Raw genomic sequence first — 12,541 nt, 5'->3', positions numbered from 1 at the left:
TGATGATCATTTTCTATCACTGTCCCAGTACAGTTTGGAGTGAGATTTTCTAAATATCCTTGTCATTCTCAGATACTGTCATTCTGATTCTTGCTATTACTCAATGCTGCTTTCTAACTGGCTCATAATAATGATAGCATTTTACATTTATATAATACTTTAAGGTTTGCTCTGAATGCATCCTACTCTTGGCTTCTTGGGAGAGCCCTGCATGTTATTTATTGATTTTTATCTTCCAAAAAAACACCATGCAAATCAGATAGCAATGTGGGGTTCCTCTCCAAGAAGAGAAGTATCTATTACATATATGCTGACTCAATCTAAAATGAGGTAGATTCTGATTTTTCCAGTCTTTAAATGTTGAGATAAAATGTGAACAAAATATAAAACAACATAATTCAAAATCAAATGATGTGAAGCACATATATCCCGGTAATTGGGATTTTTCTTTCCCAATATGCTTCTTTTAATTACAAAGTAAAGGATATAATAGCAACAGTTGATTTTGCCTAGGTCTTCATGTTTGTCATTCTCATATGCACATTCCAGGAAATCTAGGATCTTAATTTCCATGAATATTGAGAATGTTCTTTTGCACAAAAGATAACATGTTGATCATGATGATACAATACCTGGCTAGCTTTTCTACATCCTCCACTGTCTCAGGTAAGGCAATACCCTTTGTTTCAGGTAAGAGCATGACAAGGCCCCCACACACTGATGCAAGAATACCTAGGGAATAGTAGTGAAAGATATTACTGTACCAAAGATCGGACATGCTTGACTTCATCTTCAGTTCTCAGAAATGGTGAGTTTTCAGAAAGAAATAATGAAATTTATGAATAATTAAGACAACCAAAATTTTCCCATAGGCCTGTCTCCATGTGAATTATCAAACTAATAATTAAAATGATTATATTTATACAAGAATATAAAGTTTAAAGCATATTACATTCTCATTTGATTCTAAAAATTATGTATTATTATTCCCATCTACATGTTTCAGGTACTTTTAAGTACATCCTAAGGTCCTTGTTGCCCTCATTGTTTAGGGCTTTATTTTAATATTTGTTATCTCACTCTTTAAGAATGTAAAATCTCCCACTGATGAATATTTTGTCCACAATTAATGTCTCCTTAATAAGGTATAATATTCCAGTGACAGAGTTGCTTTGCCAACACTACATAAGCATGATTAATTTTTCGCTAGACTCTATACCTGAGCTAAACTTATGGAGTTGGCCATTAAGTGTCATAGCAGAGACACAGGAACATGGAGAAAGGGAACTAGAGTTTAGATACACAGGCCCACCTGAAAGGATTTGTGTAAGTGTTCTTTATGATCTCCCTTTTGGGTTAGAACTGTCCTATAATTGAAATTGATATTTTGTTAGCATCAGGGCTTTTATTGGTGCTTATGACTCTTTTTTCTTTTTTGGTGGAAACAGACATGAGCCAGGTTCTGATATTTCCAGGGGAAAGTATGATCTGTGTGATAAGAACCCAGAGTGAATCTGGTCTAAATGTGATTCTTGTAAACCAATTAGATCTTTGGTTCTGAACCAAAGATTTACATGTAGATTAGGAAACTGAGGCTCAGAGAGATAAATTTGACTGAGATCACAGAGCTTATAAATGGCAGCATCCATCTAGACTCAATCCTAGGTATTCTGACCCACTGAATCCAAGGTTGTTTCCATCATAGTGAGTTGCCTAGTGGGGCACCTTGGTGGTTCAGTGGATTGAGAGCCAGGCTGAGAGATGGGAAGTCCTGCATTTAAATCTGGCCTCAGACACTTCCTAACTGTGTGACTCTGGGCAAGTCACTTAATCTTCATTGCCTAGTCCTTCCTGTTCTTTTGCCTTGGAACCAATACACAGTATTGATTCTAAGATGGAAGGTAAAGGGTTAAAAAATAAGCTGCCTAGTTTATGTTGCATCGTTATCGGTGGTTTCCTCCTTTTTTACTTTAGTTCCTGAATAACATTGACCTTTGGTAAGAAAATAAAATAGATGGAATCTTTTATGGAGTTCCTGATATTCTTGACAGATGCCCAGATGAACACTTAAGATTATTTTTGAGGAATGGTATTTTCATTAGTCAGAAATGTGACCAAGGTGACCTCTGGGTTCTTATTGACTCTCAGATTCCTACTATTTTCTTCAACAGTGAGTTTGTGAGATTAAGTGACACCTACACAGACTACTTTTATGACCACGGATAAGTTCTTAAATTCTTTTTGGCTCACTCTAGGAAGCCAAATGAGAGATAATTATAATGGAACTCCTTAAAACAGGTCTTGTCATTACATATATTGTTTTATATGCTAAAGATCAAATCACACCTTCTTAAGCAGACAAAAATCTGATATGAGACAGATGTATCTTATAAAGAAATATTAGTTCTAGGGCAGCTAAGTGGTACAGTGGATAGAGTACCAAGTCTGGAATTGGGAGGATCTGGGTTCACAAATGGCCTCAAGCACTTCCTATGTGTGTGACCTGGGCAAGCCATATAACCATGTTTGCCTAGCTCTTGTCCTTCTGTTTTAGAGTTGTTATTAAGACAGAAAGTAAGGTGTTTTGTGTGTGTGTTTTTTGTTTTTTTTTGGTAAAGACAGATGAGTTATTTTCTCCAATACCAACTTTTTAAAGGAGTTCCACTTTGGTTTTGCCTCAGAAATCTTTTATAAATAAGAAATTAATGGGGACAGCTGGGAAGCTCAGTGGATTGAAAGCCAGGTCTAGAGACGGGAGGTCATAGGTTCAAATCCGACCTCAGACACTTCCCAGCTGTGTGACCCTGGGCAAGTCACTTAGCCCTCATTGCCTACCCTTACCACTCTTCTGCCTTGTAGTCAAGACAGAAGGTAAGGGTTATAAAAAAAATAAGAAATTAACAAATAAATTAAACCAGAATCTTAACAGGAAACTTCATTTAGCACTCAAAATTTTACTGTGTTATAGATGACTCCTCAAAAATATAATAGTCAGGAGCAGCTAGGTGGTTCAGTGGATAGAGAACCAAGCCTGCAGATGGGAGGTGCTGGGTTCAAATCTAGCCTTAGACAGTTCCTAACTGTGTAACCCAGGGCAAATCACTTACTACTCTTTTAATCTAGAGAACCATTAATAATCATAACTGACATTTGAATGGCACTTGAGGCTGGCAAAAATGTTTACATATTGTCTCATTCAGTCCTTTCGACCATCTCATCAAGTAGGCAGTTCACTTATTTTTATTCTCATGAAAATGGAAACTAGAAAATGATGAATGGCTTGACTCTGGTCACACAGGTATAAAATGTTAGATATAGGATTTGAAACCAGATCTCCTAAAGTCCAAATTCAACACTCTATCCATTATGCCAGGCTATATATTTCCAGTGAAAAGTACTATATTTAAAAGAGATATGTTAAAGTCTTACCAAAAATGATAAGAGGTAGTTCTAGCCAGATGGCCGATAGCCGGAACAGCAGGAATGGAGCTACAATGCCTCCAAAATCACACAAACCTGAACACAATGAAACGCCAAAGTTTCTGCAAAGGAAAAAAAAATTTTTTTCTTTAATGAGCAAGGCCTTTGCAAAAACAAGAAAATGAAAGAGCAGGATATTGTTATAAAAATAAAAAAATATTTTATATTCAGAGTACTTTCAGTTTTGAAATATATTTTTATGCCACTTAATCTAGTTTTAGTTTCTTAAAAAAGCTGCTTACTTTTATAGATAGAGAAGGTCATTGGAGTCAAGAGAGCTCTTATCAAAATTGATCCTACCCGTGAGCATCACAGATAAGAAGTCAGATCCTTACAGCAACAGACTTTACAACCTGCTCATGGTTATACCTCTTCCTTTTGTTCTTGTACGCATGTTCCACTCTTTGAAGGAAAGGCATAAATCTTTCCAATTGGTATCAATCTATTTTCACATTTTACCACTATAATGTAAAATTTTAGTCTTCTTAATAACTACGACATTTTAGTCTTCTTAAAAACTACAGCATTTGAACTTTTTTTACTTTGAATTATAAATAAGTCCTTTTTAAATAAGCTATATAATGTACTCCTACAGAAAATACATCTATCGGGCTATCTATCTATCTATCTATCTATCTATCTATCTATCTATCTATCTGTTTCTATCTGTCTGCCTGCCTTTCTGTCTATCTCTTTCTATCCATCTATCCATCCATCCATCCATCCATCTATCTATTTATCATCTTTCTGTCTATCTCTCTCTCCATCTATCTTTCCGTCTGTCCTATCTACACACACATGCACATGCACACAAAAAGACCTGGATTTGAAGTCTGGGGACCAGAATGTGTGTGTGTGTGTGTGTGTGTGTGTGTGTGTGTGTGTGTGTGTGTGTGTATGTGTGTGTATAATATGTATATAATGTGTATATATATTCTTCTTACTATGTATCTAACATTCTCTCATTAAGTGAGAATGTCGCTTAAACTTTTGGACCTTCCATATGTGAGATGACGGGCTTGAACTAGATGATTTGTGAGTTCTCTTCTAGAACAGACAGACAGACAGACAGACACATAGACACTTTTTTTAAAGTATTCAAAAGAAAACTGGGCTGAGAGACTATAGACCTAGTTATAATCCTGACTTTATCACGGTCACACAGGTAATAAATAGTATGCCCCTGGATTCCAACATGGATCCCTGGGCTCAATTCTTTCTGTGCCTCAATTTCTCCATATATAAAATGGTGTTGGACATGATCTTTAAAGTTTCTATATCAATATCAAAATTAAAGCTTAAGAAGTAACATTGTGCTTAATAACTGACTTAGGAAAATTATAAAGTTTCATCTTTATAGATTCGACCCAGATTTTTAATTTATCAAGAAATCACGCTTTATTGAAATTTAAATTTACATAATGCAATTTTAAAAATTAATACATCTACCTCGTTAATAAATGAGAAAGCAACAAACTTATGCATACCATGTAAAATTGAAAAGCAGTGATGATGCAATAAAAATTTGAAAACTTAAAGATAACATTTCATAGCAATAAATAAATGTAAGTATAAAAATTCCATCTTATGTCTTGGGGGTCCAAGTACAATATGGTAAAGGAATGGCTAGATAACAATTTTTTGAAAAAGATCTGGACTGCTGGCTTAATATCAATAAATAGCATGGCAGGAAAAAAAGATGTTAATGTAATGTTAGGCTGCACTCAGAGGCATAACTTCTAGGTAATAATCATATTATATTATGCCCTAGTAAGACCACATCTGGAGAATTATGTTTTGTTGTCAGACCAGAGTTTTGGCATGCTTCAAATGCCTCTCTTTTCTTCAACATCCATCTTTTTTCATTAATGGTTAGGTTAGGTTTGCAGAGTGTCTTACTATGAGTTCCATCTTGAGCTCCTTTGCTCTTCAGAAGACATTCCATTTCTTTTCACCATTTATGATGAAAGTGTCATGGTGCTGTTATTTTCACATTTATTTCCATTTATATTTGAAGGACTTTTTCTTGGTTGCTTGCAGAATTTGTGGTTTGTCATAAGAATTATTAAATATACACTATAATTTAGAGTTTGCAGCACAGGATCTGGTGGTCATCTATGGATTCTTTTAATTGCCATTCTTTTTCTGTATTTAGAAATTCTGGGCAATTTTCTTATATTACAGTGTTCAGGTTATTTGACTTCTTGTGTTCTTAAGCATTTGTGATCCTTCAGTTGTCTTTATGCATCCTTTCTTTGAGATCAACTGCTTTGCTTTTTACAGAAATCATCTTTTAATATTATTGCCTTATTATCTTCTTCCAGATTGTTCTTCACTTCTATGTATTTATATTCCCAACTAATTCTCATTTTTATTCTTGCATAGCACCATGAATTAAAGTTTTTCTGTTTTGCCAGTTATTTCTACCACGTAGACCATACAATCTGTTCTCACACTTCTTATTTCTTTCTTGAATAATTCAGGAACATCCTGCTATGGTTCCATGATCTCTTGAGAATTCATAGGCTCTTCTTCCTTACCAGGTGCTGACTCATTATTCAATGTTTTGTGATACTTATTGAGAGATGTTTGAATTCATTTAGATGTCTTGGAGTTAATCTTCTATTTTCTTATTAATATCATCTTTGTTGATTTATCTGTTTGTTTTATAGGTTTTTAACTGAGTTTTCTTCTTTAGGTCTTTGCAAATTTCAGTCTTTCTTCCTTATATTTCCCTATTTGTCCTTTTATAGCTCCTTCCCCTTTTATGGCCACTTTCCTGAGGGTCAGACTGTAGTATCTTCATATATTGGGGAATTTACTTTTCATCAGCCTCACTCCCTGACCTAAATGGCATTGGAAGGATGGAACTGGATTCTCAGATTCTAAGCCCTTTTGCCTGGTACAAGCACACACATAGGTAGACACATTACCCCAATCCCCTCCAGTTCTTAGTTCTCTGGCTGAGCATTGCTATGATACAGCATGCAGCTACTCCAGGCAGAGTATCACTTGGAGGAATTTCTAGAAGAGGGCAATTATAATGATGAAAAGTCATGGCAAAGAAGGGTATGTTGAAGGTGCTAAAGATTTTAATGTCAAGATGACTTAAAGAATATAATTAACTTTCTTAAATACCTGGAAAACTGTTATTTGGAAGACTAGATTAGATTAGATTTATTCTGTTTAACATCAGAAGACCCAACCACATTTAGATTGAATGGAAGGAAGAGCTTCCTGTCAATTAGAGCTATCAAAAAGTGTAATGGGCTTTATCAATAGGCAGTGATTTCCCTCTCATGGGAAATCTTCAAGTGCAAGCTAGTTTTACTCATCAGATGTATTATATTAGGGATTTCTTTTTGGAGAGAGATTGGATTAAATGGAAGCAGGAACCCTAAAATTCTGCAAATAACTGAATACATCGGTGTGAGCATAGCAAAGACTGTATAGCACTGCTAAGAATGCAACACTCTTCTTTCCTGTTGCAACACTTTTCTTTACTACTTTGCTGAAGATGAGAGCCTATGTGTTATCAGGAAGCTTACTGTGAGCAAGGCATACACACTGTGAATTTTATAGTAGCAGAAGCATATTTGCACTGATTCACAAATGTACTCACTTTATTCAACTTATTACCAGTGGCATTCATCTGTAAGACAATTGATTGGGATTAAAAATAGAGTATAGATCTAGTTCCTATTTCTGAATAAAAGATACATTACTATTTTATCATGTGGTTCACTAGAAAGAATTCTGCATTTGGGAGTCAGTAGACCTGGGTCTGAATTATAACTCTGACATCAATGTGATCAGGTCACTGTTTTCTGCTTCTTTATATATGAAGTGGAGATAATAGAATAATTTTTGCCATCTATCTCACAGGGTTTTTGTAAGGAAAGCAATTTGTCAACCCTAAAGTTCTGCAGAAATGAATCATCATTGTTTTGTCTGCATATAAAGTACTCTGTTTTTGCAGCATAACATCCTCAGCATTTTTATGTTTGGGAACATTTTTAATACATTTTAAAATTCACTTTGGTAATTGATCATCTCACACTCAGGCTTAAGGGCAAACTTCATTCATATTTCTAATCATTCCACACTTATCTAGCTACTCAGGCAAGATCTGAAAAACATTAGTGCTTGAAAGAAAAGTCACATTAAAAAACTTGACAGCATGAAGGAATAGTGGTGGCAGTTATGGTTTGCATCATTATATATTTTTCCCTAAGAAGAATAAGTGTGATTTAAAATTCAAGGAGATATGTGGAATGGGACTAATAAACTAATATGCTCCCTACTTGGCACCAGATCTGAAACAGCTACATAGGGAATGCCAAAAATAGTGGTCTAAACTTTTTGGGGGAGGAGAAAGGGGAAAAGGAACAAAAAGTGATGATATTTATATTTCAAAGTATGCTCTAGCTTCAGAAAGGAATTTGAGCCTCAAAGATTATAAATACAAAAATAAAACATTTCATTTAAATCAGACTGAAATATCCAAAGTTTCATTTCAGTGTTATGGTATTTCATAAGGAGATAAATTGAAAATGTTGCATGATAAAATAAATAAACAAAAAGCAATTCAGTTAGAGTGATGTAGTAAGCCCTCATTTAACACTAGAACCCATCCAGGATGCCCAGGATGTGGAAATACCTACTATTACCACTAGGAGGCATCCTCTTCCTCTACTTGTGCCCTGGTCCTTTTCTTCAGCCCCACTACCCCAAAGCCTGAACAGATTGCTTTCTCAGCTTGGATAAGATAGGAGTCACTAAATCTACTCCTCCTGATATGAAGGAGCACCAGGTCTTACCATCTGCCCTGTCACTGCCTCCTAAGATTACCCTTCAGGCTTAATCATCTACCCTCTCTCTACATCCTCCAGACCCCCTTGTGATAGATAGAAGATACAGAGCAAAATCTAAGGTCTCTTTTAGCTTTGGTATTCTGTTTGTTCATTTTCCCATAAGTAAGGTGATCTTCTATGATTTTTTGAAAGAAATGAATCTGTATTGGTATAGAGAATTCCTGGTGAGGAACTCCCCTAACCAATGTAGAACAGCAACCATCTTGCAATTTCTAATCTTAGAGAATTGATTGGGAGGATTAAGATATTAAATGACTTGCCCATGGTCACATGTCAGAAGTGGGACTTGAGATCTTCCTGATTCCAAAACCTGTTCTCTATTGAATACACGACATTGCCTCTTGTCCTCCAAAGATGATGATGGATTTGAGTGAGAAAGAGATACACAAAGTCATCAGCCTTATTCTCTCTTCCAGAGTTATCCAAGTCTAGTGACAAGATAAGTACCATTGACAATGACCCAGGACACAGTGGATGATCTTTGCATATCTAATGTCTAACTAAGCCCTACCTGCTTCACAGTGCCTGCTTCAGTCACTTTCATGACCATTGGAACAAATTGTTCTCATCTACTGCTTCCACTGAGGAAAGTCTTCACATGCCTGAAAGGTAGGCATTTGCTCTAACTTACCAACTGGGTTTGAACCTATCAGTGATCCTCAGTCTGGTATAGTCTGTCTTCCTAAATAGTCATATTGGGGTATGACTGCTACCATGCTATAGTTTCTATAGAGCCACAGGTGAGAGTTGATTCCAGGTGGACACTCAACTTGGATGAGAAGCCCTGAGAAGGGCTCAGCAAGTCCTTACACCAGGAGTGTTTGTTCTTCCTGCATACCTCATATACCCCATGGGATAATAATTGTACCTACTTAACAGAGTTGTTCTAAGGATCAAATTAGGTAACATATGCAAACTGCTTTGTACTCTTTAAAGGCACTATATAAATTTTAGCCATTATTAATCAAATGTATTATTATTAATAACATTATATATATTACTTTAAAAATTAAATCAATTATAGAAATTGCTCATTAAATTAATTAATTAACCAAATAATTAATTAAATAAGAAATTAAATATATTATTATTGTTAATAAAACAATACAATTTTGCTATCATTTCTATTGTCATTTTTGTTTCCCTGAGGCTATGGAGCTATTTACCCTTATGTCCACAAATGTCAAATTTTAATGCTTTTTATACACTATGTCTCTTTCCTTTAGAGGTCATTTAAAAACAAAAGATATATGTCTCTTTCAGTTGTCATGGGTAGGATATAGTCAATGTCTCCATACTAGGTTGTGAGAAACAGAAACATAGCGTCATAGTTTATCAGTCTCTCTCACACAGAAAGTGTCCATAACTATCAGAGATTTCAAGGGTTGATGTTTAAGACCATGTACCAGGGTCTTGATGGAATGGAACTTTATAATGTAGGAAAACAGAAAGCTAATCCATATCTATCTGTGGCATGGATATAGGTATTTGTGTGCATGTGGGTGAGGGTGACTGGAGAGTTTCCCCACTCTATTCCTTGTTTATATCTGTTCCCCCAGAAGTAGCTAGGCAAGGCAATGTATAGAGTGCTAGCCTTGGAATTAAGAAGATCAGAGTTCAAGGCCAACTTCAGACACTTACTAGCCGTGTCTGGGCAAACTACTTAACCTCTCTCTGCCTTGGTTTTATCAACTGGAAAATGGGGATAACAGTACCTACCTCATAGAATTGTTGAAAGGATCAAATGAAATAATATTTGTAAAGTGCTTAGCACGTAGTAGGTGCACATAAATGTTTATTCTCTTTCCCTTCCCTTTCTCTAGTCATCAACTGGTCCAAGCTATTGAGTTATTTCCTAATTTGGAGAGGATTCCTAGGGGATAAGCTACACAATGAAGAGGAAGAATTCTTTCCTCTACCTCAACTTTTAGTTAATCTGAAAGTATAGACACCTCTTTCAAGCCTTTAGTCAGGCCAAAAATTATGGTCCTACTGTTATCCAATTTTGACTACCTCCTCCCCCTTCCCCTGCCCCAATTTGATTCATGGTGGATGAATGTGATTCCTTGGTTCCACAGGGATTAAATACTTCATTAAATGATATATCTTTAACTACCTGAGAGGACAGAGTGGGCAAAGTCAACCCGAGCAAGAAAATGGGAGCTATGAGCACAAATATTTTCAGTATGCCCTTCAGAAAATAACAGAACACATTCTTTCATGGGGAACTTTTGAGGGTACCATACTCCTTTCCTTGAAGCTTTGATCCAGGAGAATAAAGTCCAGTTACTCTGTGCCTAATCTATTGTTTTTCCTTTCGTTGAGCATTGACCTAAAAGCATTTCACCACCCATGCCCACCTGCTCCCATAATTTAGTTTTTGTTTTCTCCCTATTATAGACGTGACAATTAAAACTTGCTGTACTTGTAAGGGTAAATTGCCTTTGAATGAGGACCTGACAGATTTTTCTATGAATAAGGGTATGAACTATCTGATAACTACTTTGGTTGCTTAGAGAAATTTTTGCTTTCTTTCAGGTTTTTGACTACATTACATATCACTGAGGACCTTAGACAATTGACCTCTGAATTAGTGAGATGTGGCTGTAATAATAACTTACACCCGTATAGTCCTTTTGTACTTTATGAAATGCTTGCACTTACGTTGCTAAAGCGAGGCTTTGATTAGGCTGTTTCAAATGAATGTGTACTGTTACTTGCCAAAAAAGCATTTCAAGGTTCCCTCTTGTCTTCTGGGATGAAATTCTTAGTGGAGAATTAACCGAACCCAGATTTAAGAGAAATCAAACACACAGAAACACATACATACATGCCTCTATTACTATTTTTTTGTTTGAGTTAGGCAAAGACTCAAACAAACATCAATGGTAGTTGTGCATAATCTTCCTTGATTGGGGTGCAATGATATTCTCCAATCTTCCCAGAGAGGAAAAAGATTTTTTTTTACCATGCACAGTGTAAATGGGACACTAATATAATGTGACCATAGGTTGGCCCTGTAATAGAAAAAATGAAACTGAAGGAACCTGGAAAACATGCATTAACTCTGAAGTAGTTCTCCTGCTGTCAAATGAATTCTAGAGGAAGCAAATGTAGCTGGTAAAATTTAGATAACTTGGAATATTGTACTGACACCAGGAGATATTCTGGATTTCTGAGAGGGTATGATGGCATAAGCATTTCAAACTTGGTGCAACATTTCAGTGTCATAATGGAGCTGGCCTGCTTTTATTTATATTAATTCTGACTCATAATGACTTTAAACTTTAATTAAAACCATCTTTTCTACTCTCTATCCTCTATCCCTCTACCATAATTTTGCTCTCTGAGAAGTTCTGAGAGCTAATTCCCACCTGCCCTCCCCCCAAAAAAACCTGATTTTTTTTATTTCTTTGATTAAAGTCCAATTTTTGTTACATTACAAATTCCTATTTCTTGTAGTAAAAGTGTTTTGACTGATGGTGAAGCCAGCATCTTCTTTAGAATAGACTCCATTTTAACAATGGTTTCAGAATGGGAGGTAGAGAGTAGGAGAGGGGTAATGAAGAAACCATTTTATTAGACTCATAGGCGACTTCAAGCAAAGGACCTTCCAGGAGCTGATGGCTCCTATTTTCTTGTTTCTATTCCTGCTTTCACACACTGTAAGCTCCTCTAATGAGGGAACAAGAATAGTATTTTCTTAGAAGCCAATTATTTGAAAACAATGGCTAGGCTAGGGTAGAATGTTACAACTCAAAAGGACTTTAGAAGCCATCTAGTCGAAACCCCATTTGCAGGAAGAGCTGGGTACAGAAATCCAGGTCTTTTTGCCAAATTATTCAAGTCAAATTATTTTGACAAGTTATTATATTTACTGAATGCTTCCCTGAGTGCCATTTGGCATGTAGCTGTTTGTCCTTCATTTTTCTAAGACATGACCCCAAGGGGTGCTGTCTTGATTAGTGCATGAATTATAATTAAGTGAGGCAGAATTGCATAAAGTCATCAACCTCACTCTCTCTCTTCTAGAATCATTGAAGTCCAATGGCAAGACAAGAGTCAGGATGACTAGTGATGGCCCAGGATGCATCTCTGACCAAGTTCTAGAAGCAACAGGGGACCTGCTTCCATCACTTTTATGGCCATTAGAACAAATTGTTTTCATCTACTCACTCTTCAGGGGG

General features: G+C 36.0%; 1 protein-coding gene across 1 annotated transcript in view; it reads right to left on the bottom strand.

Annotated features, from left to right (window-relative positions):
* Window positions 1–562: 562 nt before the first annotated feature.
* Window positions 563–12,541, bottom strand: part of SLC22A3 (solute carrier family 22 member 3) — a 122,460-nt gene continuing 110,481 nt past the window's right edge. Inside the window, exons 9-10 of the mRNA XM_044675475.1 lie at window positions 3,430–3,542; window positions 563–732 (exon numbers count right to left, since the gene is read on the bottom strand). Of these exons, the coding sequence (XP_044531410.1) occupies window positions 563–732; window positions 3,430–3,542 (283 nt within the window). The remainder of the gene's footprint in view (window positions 733–3,429; window positions 3,543–12,541) is intronic.

This window comes from Gracilinanus agilis, chromosome 4 (assembly GCF_016433145.1).
Source record: "Gracilinanus agilis isolate LMUSP501 chromosome 4, AgileGrace, whole genome shotgun sequence".
NCBI lineage: Eukaryota > Metazoa > Chordata > Mammalia > Didelphimorphia > Didelphidae > Gracilinanus > Gracilinanus agilis.
Note: the sequence above shows the minus strand (reverse complement) of the source record. Positions and strands in the feature narration are given on the sequence as shown.